The sequence below is a fragment of the Phyllopteryx taeniolatus genome, chromosome 11 (assembly GCF_024500385.1).
Source record: "Phyllopteryx taeniolatus isolate TA_2022b chromosome 11, UOR_Ptae_1.2, whole genome shotgun sequence".
In the NCBI taxonomy this organism is placed as follows: domain Eukaryota; kingdom Metazoa; phylum Chordata; class Actinopteri; order Syngnathiformes; family Syngnathidae; genus Phyllopteryx; species Phyllopteryx taeniolatus.
In genome coordinates, this window is record NC_084512.1 from 23862835 (window position 1) to 23886177 (window position 23343).

At 40.7% G+C, this 23343-nt stretch overlaps 2 protein-coding genes across 6 annotated transcripts in view; one reads left to right on the forward strand and one right to left on the reverse strand.

Moving 5' to 3' along the window:
* Nucleotides 1–3107, reverse strand: part of tp53bp2a (tumor protein p53 binding protein, 2a) — a 35109-nt gene extending 32002 nt beyond the window's left edge. For 3 of the 4 annotated variants that reach the window (XM_061789635.1, XM_061789636.1, XM_061789633.1), the window contains exons 1-2: nucleotides 2981–3107; nucleotides 2584–2734 (exon numbers count right to left, since the gene is read on the reverse strand). In XM_061789635.1, coding sequence (XP_061645619.1) covers nucleotides 2584–2610 — 27 coding nt within the window. In that variant the 5' untranslated portion in view covers nucleotides 2611–2734; nucleotides 2981–3107. The remainder of the gene's footprint in view (nucleotides 1–2583; nucleotides 2735–2980) is intronic. The other variant, XM_061789634.1, reaches the window with a different exon arrangement.
* Nucleotides 3108–3913: 806 nt separating this feature from the next.
* Nucleotides 3914–21861, forward strand: LOC133485870 (exportin-5). Of its 2 annotated transcripts, XM_061790205.1 has the most exons (33): nucleotides 3916–4157; nucleotides 4598–4719; nucleotides 4791–4863; nucleotides 5024–5161; nucleotides 6070–6252; nucleotides 6340–6366; nucleotides 6969–7154; nucleotides 7239–7315; nucleotides 7393–7425; nucleotides 7499–7589; nucleotides 8335–8418; nucleotides 8573–8698; nucleotides 8771–8861; nucleotides 8952–9068; nucleotides 10720–10832; nucleotides 10913–11068; nucleotides 11946–11987; nucleotides 12068–12157; nucleotides 13199–13398; nucleotides 13496–13598; nucleotides 14094–14275; nucleotides 14348–14448; nucleotides 15008–15104; nucleotides 15183–15318; nucleotides 16319–16417; nucleotides 16504–16550; nucleotides 16685–16800; nucleotides 17810–17869; nucleotides 18080–18174; nucleotides 18292–18399; nucleotides 18654–18791; nucleotides 19511–19675; nucleotides 20534–21861. In XM_061790205.1, the coding sequence occupies exons 1-33, from the start codon at nucleotides 4056–4058 to the stop codon at nucleotides 20681–20683; spliced, it is 3648 nt and encodes a 1215-aa protein (XP_061646189.1). In that variant the 5' UTR covers nucleotides 3916–4055; the 3' UTR covers nucleotides 20684–21861. The 2 variants fall into 2 exon arrangements, 1 of the variants encoding a protein (XP_061646189.1); XR_009790835.1 differs by lacking the exons at nucleotides 18654–18791; nucleotides 19511–19675; nucleotides 20534–21861 and having other exon boundaries at nucleotides 3914–4157; nucleotides 17810–17887; nucleotides 18292–18316.
* The last annotated feature ends 1482 nt before the right edge of the window (nucleotides 21862–23343 follow it).

A 23343-nucleotide genomic window follows, 5' to 3' on the forward strand; every position in this document is an offset into this window, starting at 1 on the left:
TGTACTACCACCAAGAAGTACAGCACAGGTCAGTTTTGAAAGCTAAGCAACATCGTTGCATTACCATTAAAAATGGTACCGAATGACCGAAAACAGCACTAATTTAGTTTGGGTCACCAAATGCAGTGGTATGGTATGGAAGAAGCTTGAAACTAAATTCTTTATTCATGAACGCGTTATGAATACAAATATCAGAAGCACGTGACTTGTATTGTTCAGTGAAGGGTGCCCGTCACTTATCAGTGTGCTGCGACAGCACAGTCACATACAATCTGCTCTCTACATTACACAGCTGAAGAGTCTCTGCAGCTCATTGTGTTCCCTAAACAGTCCCACCCCCCTCTATTTACAATCCCGGAAAGCAATTACAACACTGCATTCTATTCCGCCTCCAGCCTCATGGCCTGTACAAGCATGGCCACGGGTTACGGCTGTCATTTCGAGACAATACCTCGCATCGGATGTGGCTGTACAGATGCCGTTTTGTTTTTATCAGGCAAACCCCAGGGGCTGTATCTCATTCAAACACTCACGTATAAATTCAACTAGTGACAGACTCCAGGCAAATGTGCTCGGTAATGAACGTAATCCTGAAAGGATGCCGATATTTATGGCTGTCCGCGTGGTCCGCCGCTTGACGATAACAACCGCCGTTGCGGGGAGTAGCGGGCTGAGGTCGCACGCCAGGATCCAAACGCAATTTTGTCTCTGCCGCTTAAGATGATTCATTCGCTCATTGAGCAGTCTTACTAGAAGCACCAGTCTGAGCAGAAGAGAAGACAATTCTTAAAAATGCAATGCACATGAGATTACATTACGACTCAGACTTGTAAAAACGCTCCAAAACCTCGACAACCGATACCTCAAATAACTCGCCTAACTCCGTTTTGAACAATACTTGACTAAAATACAACATATTTTTATCTATATTGCAAGACATATCGCTATTATAAAGCATACTCGTACTAAGCATACATATGGACTCGAACGCAAGTACTTGTATTCTGTCTGAAAAGTGGAATCGGTGCATACTTGGTAAAATCCAATTCGAAAAGTACATAGCAGGGTTTGCGAACGATGAAGCGCGATACAGCCCGTCTATGGCGTTTTGCATTATACATACTGTATATTCCCATTAAGATAGTGGACTTTCGTTAGATGACATAATATTTTGGTGTTTAAAAATACCGGTACAGAATTTAATTCTCTTTTGTGTTATGAATCAGTTTGACGTCAACGGGAAGTGAAAATTAAACAGCTTGAAGCAAGCACGCTCTGCCTCTTTTCTCCAAGAGCAAGTGTGAGCGAGCCTCCTTTTCAGAAAACAATGGCTGACTAACCCCCCTCCGCCTATTCGGTTGAAATGAATCTGGACGCACTTACCTCCATATGGCTCATGCAGCCTCCTTCTGCAACTTAGCATTACAGTCAACGATTTTAAGCCTACTCAAATGTATCTAACGCAGTGATTCCCAACCAGTGTGACGTGGCACATTAGTTTCTCAAATTTATCAAATTTCACTTAATTGGCCAAAATATTATTTACAACAAATTATCTTTTTAATCCATCTATGCCAGCATCATATAAAGACAGACAGACCAAAAAAATTCTCTTCTATTAGATGGCAGAACGTCTTTAATTGATTGTATCCACTTTTTGTGACATTTTTTTGTTTGTTGGTGTGCCGTGAGATTTTTCAAATGTAGAATATGTGCCTTGGCTCTATAAAGGTTGTGAATCACTGATCTAAAGTCACTATTTTTGCTCATTATTGTCTAAAAAATAAATAAAATACAGACTTTAAAAATAGGCAACTATTAAGTACAGCTTGCTTAACCAAAATGAGGAAATCGTTTTACAACCCTTCTCAGACCTTTTGAGCATTCAAAAGCATTTATAGATCTGATCAAGCCATTTTGACCACTTTAAATAGGTTAATATTGCATTTAAAAAAAGAAAGTGGGAACAGACCAATTTTTTCGATTTGTGTGTTTGTATGTGTGCTAGTGTGGTGTTCTGCAGACATCGTTTTTATGACCAGAACTATTGAATATGTGCCAATTTTTGCAGTATTGGCAAAGTCCTTTAAAATTCTGGCTAGAACCGATTAAAACATTTTCATTTTCAACCCTATTCATTTCAATGGGATAGGTAGAGCTGATTTGAGATACGAGTGTTTTGAGTTATGAGCATGGCAACGGAACGGATTAAAATCATATCTCAAGGCACCACCATATCTTATTGGGTAAAAAAATATATATATATATATATATGCATTGCATAAGTGAGTACTGTGCGCTTCCCACCCACAATATAAACATGGGAAATGATTCAAGATGAATGTGTCAACAGTAGCACACGTCAGAAAGTAAATACAGTACGTAAGGTCACTTTTACAGCAGAAACATAGACAGCGTACATTAAAGAGACCGATGGCCTTAATAACTGCAATGTCGCCACGTCAAATTGAAACAACCTTTTGTGGGGTTAGAACTTTAAAAAAAAAAAAAAAAAGGGAACAAACGAAAAAAGAGAAAGTTGAAAGCAGAAAAGTATTAGTATTATTATTGGAATTAACTCACCGGCATCATTTTAGCTTCGTACCGCATTTAGCTTAAGCATGAATCCGCACCACTGCCAGTTTCGACGAAAGCGGAGCGACTTTAATCCCCGCACAGCCCGAGAAACCGTTTTGTGCAAGGAGACTTTCTCCTCTCTGTATCCACCGTCGTCCTGCCATTAACGAAGAAAACAAAAAAACAAAAACAAATTATTATTTACATCACCGATAAACCCCCCGCGTCCACTGCCGACCTGTTGCCAGCAATAACATGGCCTCCCTACACTAGGAAAGTTTCGACTAACAACTTTACACATATTCGTTACGAGCTCGAGGAAAGCATGAACATATTTTTTCTCACCTTGGCGACTTACGGCTTATTATAAAAGCATACCGGTCGTGTTTTAGGCAAGACTTACCCGTGAAAAGACGTAGCTAGAGCCACAAACTCCGTTTTGGCGAATATAAAACGTTGGTCGTTAGCTCTCAGCCGAGACCAGAATATTGTGACGTGGGGAGGACAAGGCGGAGGAGAAGGAAGGTTGTGGCCCGGCCCCCTACCCGACTCATTTCAAGAAAACTCCACCCACTGTTACTCAGTCAAAACGTATTCAAACTAAAATATAATCAAGACAAAAACATGAATACATCAAAATTACTCGGTGTTGCTATTTTTTACGATAACAGCAAAATGGGAATTGAGTGGATGAAAGGAAAGATGTGTAAGATATTTGACAAGTTATCTGTAAAGGCACATGCTTACTGAACAGTCATTTATTTTCTATAGTAGAAAATTGCATTAGCGTTGTTATATAACAACGCTAATGCAATAGTTTGGTCTGTATATAATCTAAATTGTCACAATGTGTTTATTTGAGGAACGACTGTTATGCTATCGTCACAAGACGATATTTGAATAAAACTACAACTCCCAGTATCACCACTCTACGGCAAGCAAAATGTCCAGAATGATACACAATTTACGAATGGGATCGCTGACTGTATTTTTAAGTGTATTTGAAAATTGTATATCTGGATTGTCAGTCATTCAGGTCACGACAATCCACTTTGTTGAATCCCCACGACATTTGTTCAATGAATTTATTGTTTTTCTTTGTGTATACATACTTAATGTGTACACTACGTCGCACCGACCAGCACTCCACAGGATATACTGCGTTACGTAATCCTAAATACATAAAAGCAGCCATTTATTGTTTCTATACACTATTTGGTGACCCACTATCCTTGTATGTGCACTTAACCACCACAATGTGTGTATTTTACTAATAAGTGTTAGTTTCCTTGGAGACCAGTTTTTAATAAAAACTTCAACTCCCAGAATCTTCCTTCTACGGCAAGTGAAAGGTTCCAAAAATACACTGTGACACACTTTCGGCACGTTGAGCGTCTCGTGGACGTCGTACCAAAACGGTGGAGCAGGTGGTTTACGGTTCGCCTTGTTGTAACCATTAGCCCGGTGCTACGTGAACCATGGATGCGCATGTCGCCGCCATGTGTGACCAGCTTATCAAGGGTGTGAACGTGACCATGGATGCGGAATCGAGTCAAATATACCGACTGGAGGCCCTAAAGGTAGCGTCGTTATTGGGTGCTAGCTCGTTGCTAGCCGGCTGCCGAACTTGTCATTTATTTGAGAATGAATGGCTTGTAAAAAAATGCTTTAGCGTTACAGTGAAGTATAAAGCACTCTCCCAACATTAATGCTGGATGATTAATGTTGCCAAATGAGCTCTGAGTACGTTACAAACTGGGAGTTGTTTCTCAGATGTTTCGAGAGTTAGCCTGTAATGCTAACATCATCAACTACATTCATTCAAACGCTGGCGTCACGTGGGAGGATAAGTCAACTCTAGTTCTATAAAACGGTCGCTATTTTACATTAATCGAAATAAACCATCTCATTTAAGTTGTTGTATAAAAATGTATGCCATTCAGTTGTAAGAATGCACTGTCTGGTTACTGTAACATGTCTCCTAATACCATTTACTATTGTTGTATTGTCTTTATGACAGTTTTTCGAGGAGTTTAAAGAGAAAAGCCAACTGTGTGTCCCTTGTGGCTTACATTTGGCAGACAAAGCCCAGCCTGCTGTAATCAGGCACTTTGGCTTGCAAATTTTGGAACACGTCATCAAGTGAGTGTCATATTTAACTTTAAGGGCTTTTAAGATTTTAATGAGAATAAGCAATTTCTTCCCCCTTGCAGGTTCCGTTGGAACGATATGCACCAACAGGAGAAAATCCAGGTGAAAGACTGCACCATGCAGCTGTTATCAAAAGTGAGTATGATGGGCTGGTGTCCTTGTCCTCATATTGTACAGACAAGATCAAAATGTAGGGTCTGGGGTCGTGCCCCCAGTTCTCTCGTTCTGCCGCCGCTGTGCACTTGTGGTATAAATGTAACTGCTGGGTGTTGATCTGACTCCTGTTTGCACTCAGGGCACATATCCGATCCTAGAGGAGGAAAGCTACATCAAAGATGTCCTCTCGCGAGTGGTGGTGGAAATGATCAAGAGGGAATGGCCGCAGAATTGGCCAAATATGCTTAAGGAGATGGAAAGTCTCTCAAGCGAAGGGGTGAGTACAGCGTACAGTACAGTGAATCCTCTCTATTCACGGTTAATAGGGACTGAGCCCTGCCGCTAATGATGCAAATCTGCAAATAATTGATGCCCCCTCAAAAGGGGTTTGTAAGTGTTATGTAGATGTCACAGGATGGCGGCAAAGCACTTACAAATGGAGAGGATCATAAAGCATCAACATGAAGCTTCTAGCATGTACAGAATAATAAACCCATGTTACATAAATGACTATTCAGTAGTTAAATATTCTACACAAGGAAACCAACTTCCCATGAGGGTCATCAATGGTACGAGCTAGCCCAAATAACACACTAGCACAAACTGACTTTGACATCGCACATGGGCAAACCAATACTAGTACTTTACACAAATGGTATTATGTCATCAAACTCACATTTTGGCAATTAAAGTACACAAAATCAATGTTAGGCAGTACAGGCAAATTGTAACGGCATAGTAAACAACACTTGCTTTTAGTAGTTGCACGGGAGGGACGCAAAAAGATACTTTTCATTTCACCTTTGGCTGTACACGAGGTGCATTCAAGGACCGCCAACAAAAAAGGACATCTCAAACGCTGACGATAAAACATCAACCGCGAAACCTTAATTAGCCTTTCAAGCAATGTTTTCAGTTGTCTGTCGAGGTCTTACGTTACATTAATATCTCCTGTAATACCATGCATGATCTTTTAGAATAAGTAAAAGCAAAACACAACCCTCGCCAGGTCTGCTTAGGCCTAAACGATATGTTGACCCCATGTGACATGATGACGCATGACAGTGCTCCATCTTTTGAAATAAGTGTCACGAAAAAGCGACATGCACGCCGACTTAACTCACCTAATGCTCACTGAGCTGAGGTGAACTGTGACACCGTTGTTGTATTGGCAACTTCACGTAGGAGGCCCAGACTGAGCTTGTGATGCTGATCCTGCTGAGGCTGGCGGAGGACGTGATCACCTTCCAGACGTTGCCTCCACAGCGCCGCCGAGACATCCAGCAGACGCTCTCGCAGAACATGGAAAGCATCTTCAGCTTCCTCATGACCATTCTGCACCTAAACATAAAAGAGTACCAAAAACTGGTAAAATAAGATGTTTGAGATGAGCTTTTTAACTTGGAAACGCTGCATTAATGTGACCAAAATGTCGAACTCATCTGTTTTATCTAGAAAGGGTCGCCACAGCATGAAATGAAGGTGAGTGATTCTTTTCACTGTCTTCTGTAAATACAGTGGTTCATTGCCTTACAATTTCAATTTGTTCCGTAACTGTAAAAGATAAAATAGCACCCTTCAGTATTGTACTTCATAAAAACATACTCATAAAATAAACAAAATCTAAAGAATTAAGAAGGTTGAGTTGAGTTTGTGCGTCATGATTTCATTCTTCAATGCCTATTGGCATTGTGCTCCTTCTGCTGTGCGTGCCTTGGTCTTGAAGGGGGCAGACATGCATTAATAACGTGTTTCACAACTAAATGCCTCAGTAATGTTTTTTTGCAGAAGATAAAGAATAAATTGCTGTGAATATTACAGTACTGTTTATCTACAGCTTGTTGCACCGTTTGTGTTCAAGTATTCTTTGCTTAACTGCTGCAACGTTGATGTGAATTTTGTTAGCCCGTCTGTCATTTTGCAGTGAATGCTAGCAGAATTTCTACATCAATGCCGTTTATGCAGGAGAGCGACGAGGCAGAATGCTAGCTTTACTGGCATTGTAGAATGGCCTTTTTTAATAAAAAAAAAAATGACGTTTGACAAACTTTAATGAAAGTGAACGTTGTGTGTTATTATGTCAGGCCAGGGCTCACTGCAGAGTGGCCGTGGCGACGCTGAGCACGCTTGCCGGCTACATCGACTGGGTGTCCCTGTTGTACATCACGTCGGGCAACTGCCGTCTGCTGGAGAGCTTGTGTCTACTGCTGAGCGAGCCGGAGCTGCAGCTGGAGGCGGCCGAGTGCCTCCTCATCGCCATCAGCCGCAGGGTTCGACACGGCGGGGTCTTGTTGCAGATCATTATTACTGAATTTTTGATGCAGCTCGGAACTGTTGTTGTTGTTGATCCATAGGGCAAGCTGGAGGAAAGGAAGCCGTTCATGTTGCTTTTTGATGACGTCGCCATCAATTACATTCTCTCTGCAGCCCAGTGAGTTAACTTGTGATTCTCGGTGTGCTCCCTCTTTCGTGTTTGGCATTGTCTCAACCCGGTGTGTCTGCTTCCAGGTCAGCAGACGGGCCGGCCTCCTCTGAAGCACAGTAAGTAGATGGCACGAGGAAGGATGTGTATTTTTCAAATACTTTGCAGCTGATGACTGTTCTTGTATCGTAGATCACTTGAGGTGGTGGAGCGACGCTATGTTTTCCTGAAGAGGCTGTGTCAGGTGCTGTGTGCTCTGGGAAGTCAGCTAACCTATCTGGTGGTGCGTTCACAAGTCCTTTTCTAGAATCTTTGAGCACCTGACGGTCTCTCATGGCGCACCAATGTGCAGTGAATTGTGGAGGTATAGCCTTGAACCGCTTTCACCATTTCAGCTGTTCTGACTTTTTGCGCGTGGCTAATACGGTGCCCAGCGACGCACCTCGGCCATGCTTGAGTCACACGTTCCCCACTATATAAGAACTTGAGCGCCATCGTTCACGTAAGCGCGTATTCGGTGCATTTGCGACACATAGTTAGCACGCTAGCTATGCCCGCGAAAATACATCTTATTTTCGGATAGTCCGCTGGCATGGTTGCTTTAGAGCGCCTTGTTGTTGTGGCATGGAAAAGCCCTGTGACCACCCGGTGAGATACAGTATATCCCAGCCACCGGAGGCTTTAAGCTTAAATATTTTTGCGGCTCAAACATGTAATTACGTTCAGGCATAAGAGGAAGATGCTAGATGAAGTAGCATCCATTTTTTTAGTACTGGTATTCAATCTACAGCTGAGCGTGGCGTGGTTTCAGCACATTCAGTGGTTTCCCCCACAGTGTTCGAGAGTAAAGAAAACAGCTTGTTTTTGTTGTTTTTTTTTTGTGTGATTTTGAAGCCTTAATTTATATAATTGCTGATTTGTATTTATTTGTTCTTAAATTATTCAAATTTGGCAGCGTTGGCCACAATACAAGTTCAGAAGATTATTACTTTATAGGGACTTTAAATGCTACGTTAACATCTCCTCAGGGTTCGGATGCCAAAGTGGACGTTCCTGCGAACCTTAGCAAGTTCTTGGAAGCTGTGTTGGCTTTCTCGACACATTCCAGCCTGGTAAGAGGAAATGAATGGCAAATTATCACTCATACAGTACCACAAACACCTGTATTCGACCTGCAGTTTACTGTTTTAGTGGCATTGGCAATTCGACTTTTGTACAGTACTCTAGAAGGTTTATGACTGAATTGAATCCAATTTGTCATCACAGTTTCTGAGGTCGTCCACTCTGTCCACGTGGGCGTCTGTCTTCAGACACGAGACTCTCTCCCAAGAGCCCATTGTGGTAGAAATGGCCGTCAAGTACCTCAGATTGTCCATAACCAACCTCGTCAAGGTGAGTGTATTGTCATGTTCGGTGCACTTTGGAGCCAACCCGGATGTGCGTTCATGATTTGTCTCTCTTCAGACGGGTTTCCCCTCCAGGAACGATCACCCAAGTTGTCAGTACTCACGTGTGGACTTTGACAGTGATGAGGATTTCAACACATTCTTTAATTGTAAGCCTTCCTTCTGTTGTAATACGAGTAATTGTATCCCCTCTATGATTGTCCTGGAATATTTTGGATATCTCTCTTTCGCTCCCTTAGCATTCCGGGCGCATCAGGGAGAGGGCGTGAGGTGCGCGTGTCGCCTCGTTCCCTTGGAGGCATTCCAGATGGCCGCCATGTGGCTGCAATACAAGCTTGGCAACAGCAATACCACGCGTATGTACTTGTGCTGACTGGTCGGAGGAATACATTCACTCTTTAATTAGGGTGCTTACATGCTTGAAAGTGGTAGATTTTTGGATGACGTTATACCCTACGTTCATGTTTTGTGTTTCGCACAATTGCAGGAACCCTAGTGGGATACAATATTTTGTAATTTCGTAGTATCTCCCATAATCTTTCAAGAATGTAGTAAATAAATTTTTTTTTTAACTTTAATACTCTTAATCTTCATTTTGTGAGAAGAAATAATACCACGTTTTTTTCCGGGCACATCCCAAAAACATGCGTGGTAGGTTGATTGAGGACTCTAAATCGCCCGTAGTTGTGAATGTGAGTGCGAATGGTTGTTTGTTTCTATGTGCCCTGCGATTGGCTGGCAACCGGTTCAGGGTGTACCCCGCCTCCTGCCCGATGACAGCTGGGATAGGCTCCAGCACGCCCGCGACCCTAGTGAGGAGAAGCGGCTCAGAAATAAGCTCCAGCAACCCGCGGCCCTAGTGGGGATAAGCGGTAAAGAAAATGGATGGATGAAATAATACCATAAGAAATGTCATAATTTTACAAAAATAAAAGCAGAATATTACGAGAAATATCCTACAGTTACAATTTTTTTGGAACATTACAATTTTTTTCTAGTAGAATTATGACTTCCCATTGTATTACATGATTCTCATAAAATTGTGGCTTTTTTGTAAAATGACAGCTATTTAAAAAAAAAAAAAAAAAATTCTTTGTTCTTGCTCAATTCAGACTTCTTTTTTTTTATAAAGTAAATTGGTCAAAGTCGTAATGTTGTTGGGCGGGAAAGTCGTAATACTACGAGAAGTACGTCATTTTACGAAAAATAAATATATTTCCGTTACCCCTTATTCCTCATAGTATTGTGATTTTATTCTTGGAAAATTGACTTTTTGACTCACAAAATCCTCACCCTATTTCTTTTAAAATCCCAACTTTATTCTCAAAATTACGTGTTTCTCATAATGCTATGACTTCTCTCAAATGTATGACTTTATTCTTTCCATACTATGAGTTGCCTTTTTTCTTGTTATATTCTGACAAAAACGTTTTTTCTCAAAAAAATACTCCTCTTACTATTTTAACTTTGAATTGAATTACTTGGTTCTCGTATGGCCTCCTTTTGTTAAAAATACTTACACTAAATATGACCTTTGAAAAGATGGTTAGTGTTGAGGTGTTGCAATTATTACCATTTATCATCATTTAGCAAGCTACAGTTAGCTTACGAGTAACGTGATTTTCGAAATATGATCTGTTGCTTGACAGGCATTTTATTTTTTGTCACAAGTTAGAAGCTATTTATTTTTCTTGTTACAAGCGCTAGGTGGGTAGGTAGGCTGGTGGCAGCAAACTTCAACAAGCGGCAGTTGGGCAGATTTTGAGCAATTCCTCAAAAAAGAGGCCAAGGATTTTCTTGAAGCTGTTTATTGTCACTCCCAGACTGATATTTGAACACAAACAGTGAAGTAGCGCATGTAGAAAGGCAGTATAATAATACTCACAGGCATACGTTCTTTTTTCTCTAAGAAAAACGACTTAATATATTGCAGCTTACTGCACAGTTATGATGTCTTCTTCGTGGATATGTATATGGCGCAATGCTCAGTTCTCACGTTTTCTCCAGCTCAAGGAGAGGGTCTGTGCTCGCTCTTCTCCACGCCAGTGCTGGAGTGGGACGCCGTGACGGTGTTCATGGAGTGCGTGGTGTCTCAGGTCTTGAAGAGCCTCGAGGAGGAGGTAACGGACACAGCTTGTAAACCCGACAGGGCAGTGGACGGCTCAATATTAGCTCAATAGCTTTGAATGTGACCGTGCAGAAGTTGCCCGTGGACGGGAGCATGGAGTTGCTGCAGGCCGTGCTGAGCTACGACACCAAGGAGCCTCTCATCATGTCCTGCGTGCTCACCAACGTGTCCACTCTCTTCCCCTTCGTCAAACACAGACTGCAGTTCCTGCCTCAGGTCCTTTGCAAGGTCAGTCGAGGGTACTGAATGTGCCGTCACTGTGTTCGAAAATTCAAATGCAACAGATGAAATGATATACAGTACTATTGTGATCCCTAAGGGTCTTTTTTCCATCATGGTTGAAATAAGTGTTATAAAAAATGCAAAAAGCGTTAGACAACACAAGCTTTCAAAACAAGGCTATTTTATTTAAAAAAAATTTGAAACCGTCCTCAGAGTAATGCACACACATGCATTCTGCTGCATTACAATTGATGGCGGAAGCCGTCACAGGCTCTCTTCAGGGCTCCACAATAATTAAGACAGATATGCCTCTCGGACCACTACGACCTTGCTGCAGTGCTTCACAAGGCGGCCAAGCTGTTTCTCGTCATTCATAGATTTCTAAACAAATTGGCGATAGAACGCAGAGTCGCCGACAACGAGGACCTTGACGTTTGTCCTCCACTTCCACTAAGCTGATAGTAACAGGATCATATGCAGATATGATGATCTGGCTATTTTCGGGCAGAATCCACGTGAGTGCGGGAAGTATCACTGGGCCTACTGGACGTATCCCGTACGGTGATCCGGTAGAGAGAGGCAGCCTCAGAAAACAGCAGGGTTCTTTTGGTTAAATGGCCTAAATCCCAGCCATCACAATCAAATTAGAATCCAGTTTTGAATGTTTTCCTTTAGCAGATATTTTATGGTTTAAGCGTAAGTAATACCACATGTACAACATGTGTTCCTGCTGACAGATGTTATGCTGGGAGCATCCAGAGAAAATGAAGTCTATACTTGAATTCAACACTATTCACGAGCTTCGGTGCTGCTGTTTTGGTTAGCAATGTTTTGATCATTCATGAAAGATGTTAACCTTCCCTCATCCTTTTTGGCCTTGCAGCTTTTTGAAACTGTTACATTTGAGCCTGTTCAGGAACTGAAGGTAGGTCTTCTACACACCGTAATGATCGGCACTTTTTCCACAACCTGTAAATTCAATAGCGCAAATCTATTTTGACACAGGCACCGCGCACCCGAGCTGTAAATAACGTGAGGAGGCACGCCTGCTCTGCCATCATCAAGATTTGCCGGGATTACCCACAGTTCATTTTGGTAATTTGATTGGATCAAAGTTGAAGTTGCAAAGACAAAAATGTGTACAGGTGCATCTCAATAAAGGAGAATATTGTTAAAAATGTAATTTACTTTAGTAGTTAAGTTCAAAAAGTTAAACTTGTATATTACATAGATTCACTACACACACAGTTAACTATTTCGTGATTGTATTTTTTGTCAATTTGATGATTTTGGCTTATAAAATTCACAATCAAGAAATCAAAAGGATTTTAATGTAGAAATTAGGCATTGATTGGCCTTCTGCAAAGTATTTCCTCATGTTTAATGAATGTGTATAATTGGAGTTGTACTTTTTTTAATTGAGCTACTTCAATGAATTATATTGTAATTCATTGAGATGCACCTGTACATATATTTACAGTGAGTATTCATGGCCATTCAATTTTTCCACATTTTGTTACTGTATGTTGCAGCCATATTCCAAATTGTATTCAATTAATATTTGTCTCTCGAAATTATCCACAGTACACACTATAATGATGTGAATTATTTTCAACTTTTTTTATTTTTAGATTTTCGCATATTTATTATGATGAATCAATGAAGAAATGACGCAACAAAATGTGAGGTGCTGTGAATTCTTTGTGGATGCACTGCAGCAGCACAGAGTGCTTTATGAGTACCACTAGTTGTCCCCAGGCACCCTCTTTTGGTACCTGAAAGGATTACTGCCCAAGTACAGTTCAGTTGTATTTAACTTTAACCTTAAGAACTGTTTGGTTTTTAAACATTTATTTTGGTACTGGACAAAGCTTTATGTCCTGTCCATTTTAATTTTTCTGACATTTAAGTGCAATGCTAATGTTTATACTGTGCCTAAAGTTACAGTCGCTTACTTTTTGGGAATAAAACCGGTCTCGTTTTTGAACACTTAGCCTTCTGTGAAGCTACATTTTAATAGTTTTCATGATGGTGGTAGTTGGAGCGCAAAATATTTTTTTGAAGTGGTACTTGGTGTTCAGACTTTGCAAACCACTGCACGACAGCATATTTATTTTCCTCCTCCCCTTGTCACAGCCTTGTTTCGACATGTTTTACAACCACGTGAAGAAGATGTTCTCCGGCGACGCCACTCTGACGTTCATGGAGAAGAGCGCCCTGATGGAGTCTCTGGTGCTCATCAGCAACGAGTTCAAGGATTTCGAGAAGCAGAAGGCTTTCATAGACGAGCTGCTGGCCTCCGTGATGGCCGACTGGACCTCAGACGCCACGAAGCAGTGAGTTTGAAGTCGCTTCCGCTTTAGGCGTGCTTTTGATTTTTAGCGCCACTGCAGCTTTTCGTTGATTGACCGTTGGCTCTGCTTTGCTTCCCAGGGTGCTTTCCAACCCCGTCGTTTTCCTTTCCTTCATCGGAGCCGATCAGGTGGTCAACGAGCAGCGCAAAGAAGTGGATGCAGCAGGCCTCAACAGGGGGAGGGTAAGCATACCTTATTAATGAAGATGAATACAGATGATTGAAAAATAATTAAATAGAATGTAAATAATTAAACTGTTGTTACATCATGATTTCCTGCATTAATTCGATGGCCATTGTGCTGCTCCTTCTGGTGCGTGCGCCGCGGCCAACGGGGCATCTGTAATTTGTTTTTCTTTTTATTTCAAATAAGATAACTGTTTTTATTAGTAGTCCCGCTATTATAATGATTTGCATTCTTATTATTTAGAATGTGTACACCCACCCCACTATTTCTTGATTACTATACATACACGCACATTCACAAATTTGTTTGTTCGTTTAATTGTCTGTTTCACTGTAATCTGTTAACAATAATACTAATGATGATAAAATTATTAAAATCAATTAATCACCCAGTCATATTATTTTTTTTATTGGAAAGGGTATCTTGAAATTAGAACAAGGAAGTCAATCAACAGCAGCATTGCTAATGTTTTCTCCCCAACCTTCTCTCAGTTGGCCTTCTGTTTGAATGCCATGCTGGGCGTGGTGAAGCGGGCACGCTGGCCTGCGGACCTGGAAGCCGCCAAGGCCGGAGGCTTCTTCGTGGGCTATTCGCCGTCCGGAGTTCCCATCTACAGAAACCCCTGCGCTGCCCAGTTTTTAGCCTTCCTCCCCAACCTGCTGGCTCTCATCAGGTACGTGCCAGGGAATCACCAAGCAGCTGGATAAAATAAAGACTGTCACGTTTTTCCTTCATCTCCCCACAGAACTCAAAACAGTTTGTTTACACCGGAGAACCGAGGTCGCCTGAGTGAGACCTTTACCAGAGTGCACGAGCTGATGGACGGCGAGAGGAATCTGGTTCTCGGTGAGCCTTTTCTTACTTTTTCCCCGAAGCAGTTAAGACATCGTGTTGCGCTGGATTTACACTGCTTGGTTCAAGTGAAACCATTCTTTAAAATAGCACTCCACAATATTGTACTTTATATAAAAACATAGAGTAATAATGTAATTAAATACAATGTAAAGAATATTCCGTGCATCATGATTTCAGACATTCATTGTGCACCTTGGGCAGTGGCCGGCCACCAGTGGACAGTATAATCATATGTACTTTTGTACACGAAGACGATCAGAACTGCTCACTTAAATGCTGCTTGTTGTGGAATTCTCTGCCACCAAGTAACGCTCACAACGCAAAATTTTGCTCGCAACATACGACAAAAAAACCTGTGAAACACTACTAAGTCGGATCACTCGTACGTCGAGGTATCACCGTATACTGTAAAAACCCAGAAAAATGCAAAATAGCATGGACGCGAATGATGAACCGTGATATAGAGGGCGAACACTGTATCGGCAATAAATCGGAATTGGCCACTTGGACCTGCGTCGTAAATCCTGCCCTAATCTGTCATGTTCTCTAGGTCTGGGTCATCCTATTCAGGATTCATTTGACGCTCCTTCCTTTAAAACCAACCTGGAGCGCATGCAGGGCTTTTTCAGCCAGCTGTACGACAATTGGTAACTAAAGCCTTCCCCGCTTTTCAATGTCAGCTACTATATTTGTATCCGCAATTGTACCATCTTTCTCTTCTGCAGCTTCCACATCCTGGGAAATGGAGGGCTTTCCCTGCAGCAGGAATTCTACAACATAGACAGGCTGGCTGAAGAAATTTCCGCCTCGGCTTTCTTCTCCCTCGACCACGTGCCGGACCACAGGCTTCGCCCCGTCGTTCATATCCTCTTCTGCGATGAGCTACAACTGCACGATCTAATAAGCTTCTTCCATTTTCTATAGCGCTTATCCTCAGGGTCGTGGACTGACTTCCCTGGACCGGTCGCAAGCCAGGCGCAGGGCACATATAGAGTATTCAATGACATGCATGTTTTTGGAATGTGAGCGGAGACTGAGAAAACGCACAAGGAGAACATGCGAACTCCACACCCAATGTACAAATGCTGAGATTCGATCCCCGAACCTCCTGTGAGGCAGATGTGCCTAATTAGATTAAATCCAAAAGAAAAAAAATAAATAAAGACTGAGCCCTGCTGCAAATAGCGAAAATCTGCTAATAATTAACACCTTACCCAAAAGGGGCTTATAATTGCATAGAAATGCCACAAGATGGCGGCGCATTCACTTAAAACGGAGACAAGCAGCAACACCATGCATCTGGAACGTACACAATCGTCAACCCATGATACATAAAGCATTGTAGTTTTAGTTTTCAACACAAACAAACCAATTTCACATGAGGCTCAGTAGTTTTAGCGCACTAGCATTTTACGCAAGTGGTATTAAGTCAGTCATATTTTGGCATTTTCACACAACAAATCTTAACAGCAAAGTAGACGGGCTATTACCAGTAGCTGCATCGCAAAGAGAGACCAGCAAAACAGGGCATCCCTCCATCCTTTTTCTTTACCGCCTCTCCTCACTAGGGTCACGGGCTGCTGGAGCCTATCCCAGCTATCTCGTGTATATATATTTCAAAAATATATAAATACCATTGGCAGTTATATAATTTATTACTTTGGCCTGAGCACAAAATCAGCCAAGAGGTGAGTTTTTCACCGTAAAAAGGAAGGTCAAGTTACCCCCCCACCCCCTGTGAATTTGTGGATGTTGAACCGCAAATACTACATATTTTCTGTACTTAATACCCATTTGAATGTGTCTTTTTGTGAAGAACACAATTCTGATAAGAATCGGACTGATTCCTTAACCACTTGTACGCTTGTTTGTAAGGCAGATGGTGCTGTCGTGTCCCTCGGAATACAATGACAGTCTCCTCTGCCCCCTGCTCGGCCCCCTGTTCAGCTACATTCTGCAGGTTTGATGTTTTACTATCAAGCGCCTTGAAGTTTCTGTGCAGCCAGTTGCTCGCTCTCATGACCTTTCCTTGTATTCGTCCTGTAGAGCTTAAACAGGAAGTGGCAAGTCATTAACCAGAAGGCGTCTGTCAAGTAAGTGACAGTGTTGGTCGGTGCTGTCACTGAATATTGTATTCTTTTATATCTAATTGTGTTAAAATGTGCGTATTCTGACTTGATCTAGCTTTGTCAAATACATTTGACGTGCTTTTTTTTTTTTTTGTCAGTGGTGAGGAAGAGGAGGAGGAAGAGGAGGTACTGTGTCAAGAGAGTCAGGTGACACAGGAGATGTTGGAGGAGCAGCTGGTGCGCATTCTCACCAGGGAGGTGCTGGATTTCATCAGTACGTTGCTTTACTTCCCCTCTTCTACTTGTTTGTTTTTACATTCTGAAAAAATAAGGATGGCCATGATGGGAAAAAATGTTTTTTTCATTTTAAAATTATTTTCAAAAAACCACACCAAACAAATCAATGAAAAGAAAAGGTAAATGAAATACATTTAAACATTTGAAAAACCTTTCAAAATAATGAAAGAATAAATACATTAAAATAATTTTTAAAACATGCTTTGTTGTGTTATTTTGCATTAATTTAAAAAAAAAAAAAAACATCAAATCAATAGTAAGGAAAAGTGAATTAGATAATACGTTCATAAAAATAAAGAATTAATTAAAACCAGAAATAAAAAAACCATAAAAAAGAAATAATCATCTAAAACAATAAAATACAACATGCTTCAGTGGTATTTTCTAACAACAATGAAAGTCGTGTTTCTGTGTTTTGTCGTGTGTTTTCGTGTTGTTTTTGTGCGGTATGTTGTGGGTGTGTTGTGTGTAATATTTTTGTGTTTTGGGTGTTAAAATGTAGCTTTTGTTTGTGTGTGATGTTTTGTGGGTTTTCTGTGTATTTTTTGTGCCGTTTTTGCATGGTGTGTGTTTTGTATGTCTGTTGTTTTTGCCTTGTGGGGTGTCTTTTGTATTTTGTTGTGAGTGTGTGTGTGTGTATTGTTTTTTTGTGTAGTGTGGGTTTTGTATGTCTGTTGTTTTTGCCTTGTGGGGTGTCTTTTGTATTTTGTTGTGAGTTTGTGTGTATTGTTTTTTTGTGTAGTGTGGGTTTTGTATGTTGTTGTTTTTTTTTGTCTTGTGGGGTGTCTTTTTTTGTATTTTGTGTTTTTAATGTAGGGAGTGTTTTGTATGTTGTTTTTTTTAAATAGTGTTTTGTGTTGTGGATTGTTGTTTTATATATGAATTGTTTTGTTTGTTCTATGTTATGGTGTTTTTTATATTGTGTGTTGTGTTTTTTTGTGTCATGGTGTGTTTTGTGATGAAATTGTAATGCTTTTTGTTTTCAGCTGTCAGCTGCATTTCTCGAAAAGTGCCCGAACCTGCTGCCAATAAGGAGGAAATAGAAGGTGAGAATCATATCTGAGGTGAGAATCATATCTGGAGCAAGGAAAATATTGATACGTTATTGTAAATTATATATACAATAATACATATGAGAGAGACACAATATTTACTATGAAAAAAAAAAAACATTATTTGGTCTTTTCTATTTTTTAATAACACATAGGTAAATGAATAAGTACGAAGTGTGCTAATTTCAAATGTGCCTTTTGCAGATGAGGACGTGATGATGGATGCAACACAGGCGCCGTCCACCGCCCCGTCTACAGATGAGCTCACTGAGCTTGGGAAAATCCTCATGGATAATGAGGTCAGATCCATGATGTCACACACATGAACAAAACTAGGTTACCTTCTTTCAACAAACACTCAATGGTTTTCTTTCTTTTTTTTTTTTTGTTTTTTTTTTTTTGGGGGGGGGATCTAGAACATCTACATGACCCTGTTGTCCTTCACCTTCACTTCGCTTTCGTGGAAGGATGCCACGTACTGTCACCGCACGGCTTCCATCATCTGCTGGACCCTTCTGCGGCAGGTACGGTGATACCTCGACGTACCCCACGCAATAATAAAAGTCATGTAAAATGAGTACAAGTGAGCTGTATGGTCATTGGAAGAGTTGAATGATTGATACAGTAATGTGCTAACTTCATTTTCGCTTGATATTTTCTGTATCCCTTTGAATTATTACACACAGTTACTATGATGCAACTCTCTTCGCGTGGAGTGGACAACTCTGTTAAAAGAAGATCAGCTACATTGTTCAACGTGCTGTCTGTCTTTGTGCAGGTGATCGGAGGTAACCTTCTTCCAGAGGCGGTCTCTTGGTTCTTCGTCAGCGTCCTCAAGGGCCTCCAGACGCACGGGCAACACGAGGTCTGCAACGCCAGCCTCTCTCACCTGGCCATGCAAATCTACGACAACCTGGTAAGCCCAAGAGACAAGTCAAGGCCAGTCTTAGGCCCGGTTCACACTGCACGATGCGGTCGAACCCGATTGGACTGGATCATCGCAAAAAAACGACAGTTGCTGACTTAACCCCGCACACGGAGTCATTGGAGATATGGGCGCCCTGAACAGTGAGACCGTATAGACGCTCGATGCTGTATATGAAGTGGATTGTACTTTATCACATTTAATAACCCATAAAAAGTGATGAATAATTAAGGAAGAGGCAGGTTGCTAAAGTGAGTGGACGTGGGCTGGAATAAAATTGAGTGGCTATATTTGAAGAGTCTTGCTCGCTCCCATTTGAACGTACCCAGCGCGGTACGTACCATATGTGTACTTCCTTGCTCCCTTCCTCCCTTTCTTCCTTCCTTCCTTCCTTCCTCCCTCCCGGACATTCAGCCTTTCGTCCTATCTGTCATGCATGCTTGTTTGCTTCCTTCCTTCCATCATTCCTGCCATCCTTCTTACTTTCCTTTCTTCTTTCATTGCTTGCTTCCTTCCTTTTTCCTTCCTTTGTTACATATCATCCTTGAGTCCCTCCTTCCTGTCGTCCTGCCTTGCTCACTTCCTCCCTTCTTTGCTGCCAACCTTCCTTAATTTCATGAAAAAAAGTGTATACAGACGTACCTACTTTAGGCCCACCCTGTACACTAATGTGAAGGACATGCGCGTAACCCGTTCCTGTCCTTTTTCAGCGCCCTCGCTACATGGAGCTGAGGGCAGTGATGAACCAGGTCCCCAACATCAATATGGAGTCTCTGGACCTTTACGACCTCAGGCTGCTGGAGCCCAACTCGCAGAAGGTCGGCGAGAAGAAGAGGAAAGAGCAGTTCAGGAAGCTCATCGCTGGGACTGTTGGGGTAATGTCACATTTGGTCCTTAGGTGGCGGTGTTGCCTAAATGGTACTACACTAGCTCCCGACACTATGGTGCCACAACACTGTCATTAACTCATTCACTGCCAGGTGTTTTCAAAGCAAGAGTTCCCCATATTGCCGGCCGTACTACAGCGTTTCGACTGATCTTTCAAGACCCATAGAATACTGTTCTGTGACAATAAAAGCAGGGAACGTCCCAAAAGAAAGAGCAGAGCAGACGCTTCTCTTTCAGTTTGTTTCTAGCATTTTCTGTTCTTTAGTAATCAGCAGTAGAACATAGGTTGGTTTGATCAAAAACACCCGTTTCTCACCAAAAAGTGGTAAAAAATAAAAAAGTGGAAAGTGAAAAGAAATTTCAAGCATAACAGTGACTTTATGCCATTTTTTCATTTTTAATTTGTGTTAATTTATTGTTTGCTTTTGTGACACCTGGAACTATAAATCAACAAAAGCCAGACTGGGACAGGGCTTTTGATGAGAAAATAATCATTTAGTTACAGATACACGACTAATAAATGTGCTGTGCGCGACATTGACTCACCGCATGGCTCGAGTTGAACGTCAGTGGGTTTTTCACATCGCAAATGCTCGTAAGTTGAAAAACCCTTAAATTGGAGCACTCTTAAGTCAAGGTCCAACTGTATTGCCATTTCCTTGTTGTGCAATGTACATAGACTACAAAACAGCAGAACAGTACAACTGAAGCCCATTTTGGGTCCCAGCCCTCAGTTTGAAAAACCCTGCTCTGCAGAGTGCTTCCATTTTCCTGAGAGGAGGAAAAAAAAAAAAAAAAAAAAAAAACCCCATTCAATTCACTTCTCACTTTTCCCCCGCCAACAGAAAGCTCTGTGCCAGCAGTTCAGGAAAGAGGTCCACATCCGGAATCTTCCGTCACTCTATAAGAAGGTGAAGCCAGACAAGGATGTGCTGAGCAGCAACGAGACGACCGGGCTGACGGCGCTCTTCGACCCGGAGAATAACGCTTTGTAGGAGGAAGAGAAAGAGGACGCAGGGCAGTGCTTCTCTTATGGACTCAATCGCGGACTCCAGGTGTGCTGCAACCGATATGTCGATAACCTAATAGCATAATTGCCACCAAAGTCATTTTTTCGGAAAACAAAATACATGAAAAATTCAACAAATAAGAAAAGTCCAGTTGCCTCAATTCAACCTTTGCAGATTACCTTGTCCTGGATGACTGAGAATGTACGCAGACTTAAAGAAATATTTTTGTTTTAGTAAGCACATTTATTTTTATTGCTAAATATCAAAGGACTTGGGCAATTATGCTAATAGGCTAATGATATCTGCTTATCATTGTTATTATTACACTGCATTCATTTTTTTTTTCCTCAACCTCATTTCAATGAAGAGTAATATTCCTCCACACTAATCAGCTCAGAAATTTACTTTTGCATCACAATCATCATTGTGGTGTATTGTATTTAAGTAGAAAAACAGAAAGGAGACAATGTTCATGTTTTTTTTATTTTTATTATTGACTGGAAGAGTTATTTGGTACCTTGTGTAGGAAGTTTCCTATAATGGATGTTTAATGGAAACAGTTTGATAGTGAAATAAGCTTTTCTGTATTGTATATAATGTACAGTACTTGGTATTTGTCACTTCTTATCAGCACCCCCAAGTACTATTTTAAGTTGTGTTCTGTTTTCATTGTGCCAAAGTATCATCTTTAAACAAAGCCACATAACACAGAGACTTTCATGTGGTCCAATTGTGAAAAAATAGGAATCAGTTCTGCATTCCTATATTGTCCAAGCAATTGTTTTTAGGTATTGTTATTTTAATTTGATGTGTTCTGCTCTTAAGGAGCTGTGAAAGTAAGGATTAATTTTCTTTTCATTATGTAGATTTAGCACTTTGTATTACTATTTTTAAGTTTCCCTTCACTTTTTTTATGCATGCAGTTCAGGCAGCTCAACTATTGTACCAAAACAAAAAAGGAATAAGTCTCAGACCCTTACAACTTTCACATAAGTCTTCAAAAAAGGACTTTGTTTGTCTATGTTGTAATTGTCCATTTAAAAAAAACTAAACAAAAACTGCTTGTAACACTAAAATGATCTGTAAAAACAAGGGGGAAAGGCTTTGTAAAAGTTTAGTGTGGTGGATATTTTTCTTTTAAATAAAAGCTAATCTTGTTAGAATGTGTCTTTTGTCTTCTCGTGTCGAAAATGTACGCATTACATTTTAAACAAAAGTACATTTTTAAATTTAGACAATAGGATACAAAATATTTTCCTCTTCAAGAGGGAAATATTTAAATGAATGTCATTTAATCTGTGAAATGTTGCAGTTTGCAGGTTTTAAATGAAATGATTAGCAAAGAATTCTGGTTAATTAAAGAAAATAAAAAATAGTAGTACTCCAGGTCAACGGGGGTGCTAGTGTGCTGGACTGGTCACCGGCCCACCGCAGAGCATACATAAACAACCATTCACAGTCACATTTGCTCCTATGGACAATTTAGAGTTGTCAATGACGCTAACATCCATGTTTTCGGAATGTGGGAAGAAGCTGGAGTACCCGGGGAAAGAGTGGTGAGAGTTGTCGTGCAGTTGCTGTACTTGAGTAGACTTTTCAGGGACTGTATTTGTACTCCATTTTTCTAATTACTTTGTTATACTTTGTGAAAATAGGCTTGCGACTTTCTTCAATCTCTACAGATGATCATTTGATGGGGGGGGGGGGGGGGGAAAAAAAAAGAAAAAAAAGATGTAAATGAAGATTACTTTGGCCACCTCTGAACTCCACGCAGGGAGGCCGAAGCCAAAATTGTGAGGCAGATGTGCTAACCACTGTTAGATCGATACAAAATAACTTATTGCAGTCATTGTCAAAGTGTGGTACAAGTACCTCTAGTGGTACACGAAAGAATCACTGAATTCGATCGAAATCAAATTTACATTTTAAACAAGCAACAAAAGAAACATTAGAATCTACTTTTTCTTTTTCTTTTGCTTGTCCTGTTAGGGGTCGCCACATCGTGTCATGAACGTTGTAATTATGTTTATATGTTTAAAAAAAAAAAAAAAAGTACAGTACATTTTTTTTACTTTTCAAATACAGTACATTTTTAAGTACAGTTCAGTTGTATTTAACTTATTATAGTACAATGCATTTCCATATAATCTTTAACAACTTTGTTTTTCAACATTTAAGTACAATTTCTTTTTAAAGTACTTTTTTTTTTTTTTCCTTCCTATAGTTAAGCATAGTGTTACTATTCAAACTGCGTGATGTTGCAAAGGCTTTGAATAATAAATATAAGTGGGTGACACCCCTGGTAGTCAGGTGGCCCTCCTGATCGGGGGCGTGGCCTGACTACCTTGTGAACCGAATAACAACAACAACAAATATTCAAACTGTGTAATGGTACAGCATCTTAGACTATTAAACATACTTTTTGGGAATAAAACCTCTGCCTCACTTTTTTTTTAAATGAACACTTAGGCCTACAACGCTACTGTATTTGAATGTTGCTCGTGGTACTTGGAGCATTTTTTTTTTAATGTGGTGCTTGGAACCACTGGAATAAGGGCTACCTCATTCACAGTATATATAAAGTACTGTAAATTAGCACACGCACACAAAATCTCAAACATTGCAAATGTGGATTAAAATGGATG

Excerpts from the sequence above, each read along its gene's own strand:
- LOC133485870 (XM_061790205.1), top strand. The coding sequence starts at position 4,056 with ATGGATGCGCATGTCGCCGCCATGTGTGACCAGCTTATCAAGGGTGTG. Across the intron at positions 8,699-8,770 it reads CCATAACCAACCTCGTCAAG|ACGGGTTTCCCCTCCAGGAA; the intron begins GTGAGTGTATTG and ends GTCTCTCTTCAG. Across the intron at positions 16,551-16,684 it reads AACCAGAAGGCGTCTGTCAA|TGGTGAGGAAGAGGAGGAGG; the intron begins GTAAGTGACAGT and ends TTTTTTTGTCAG.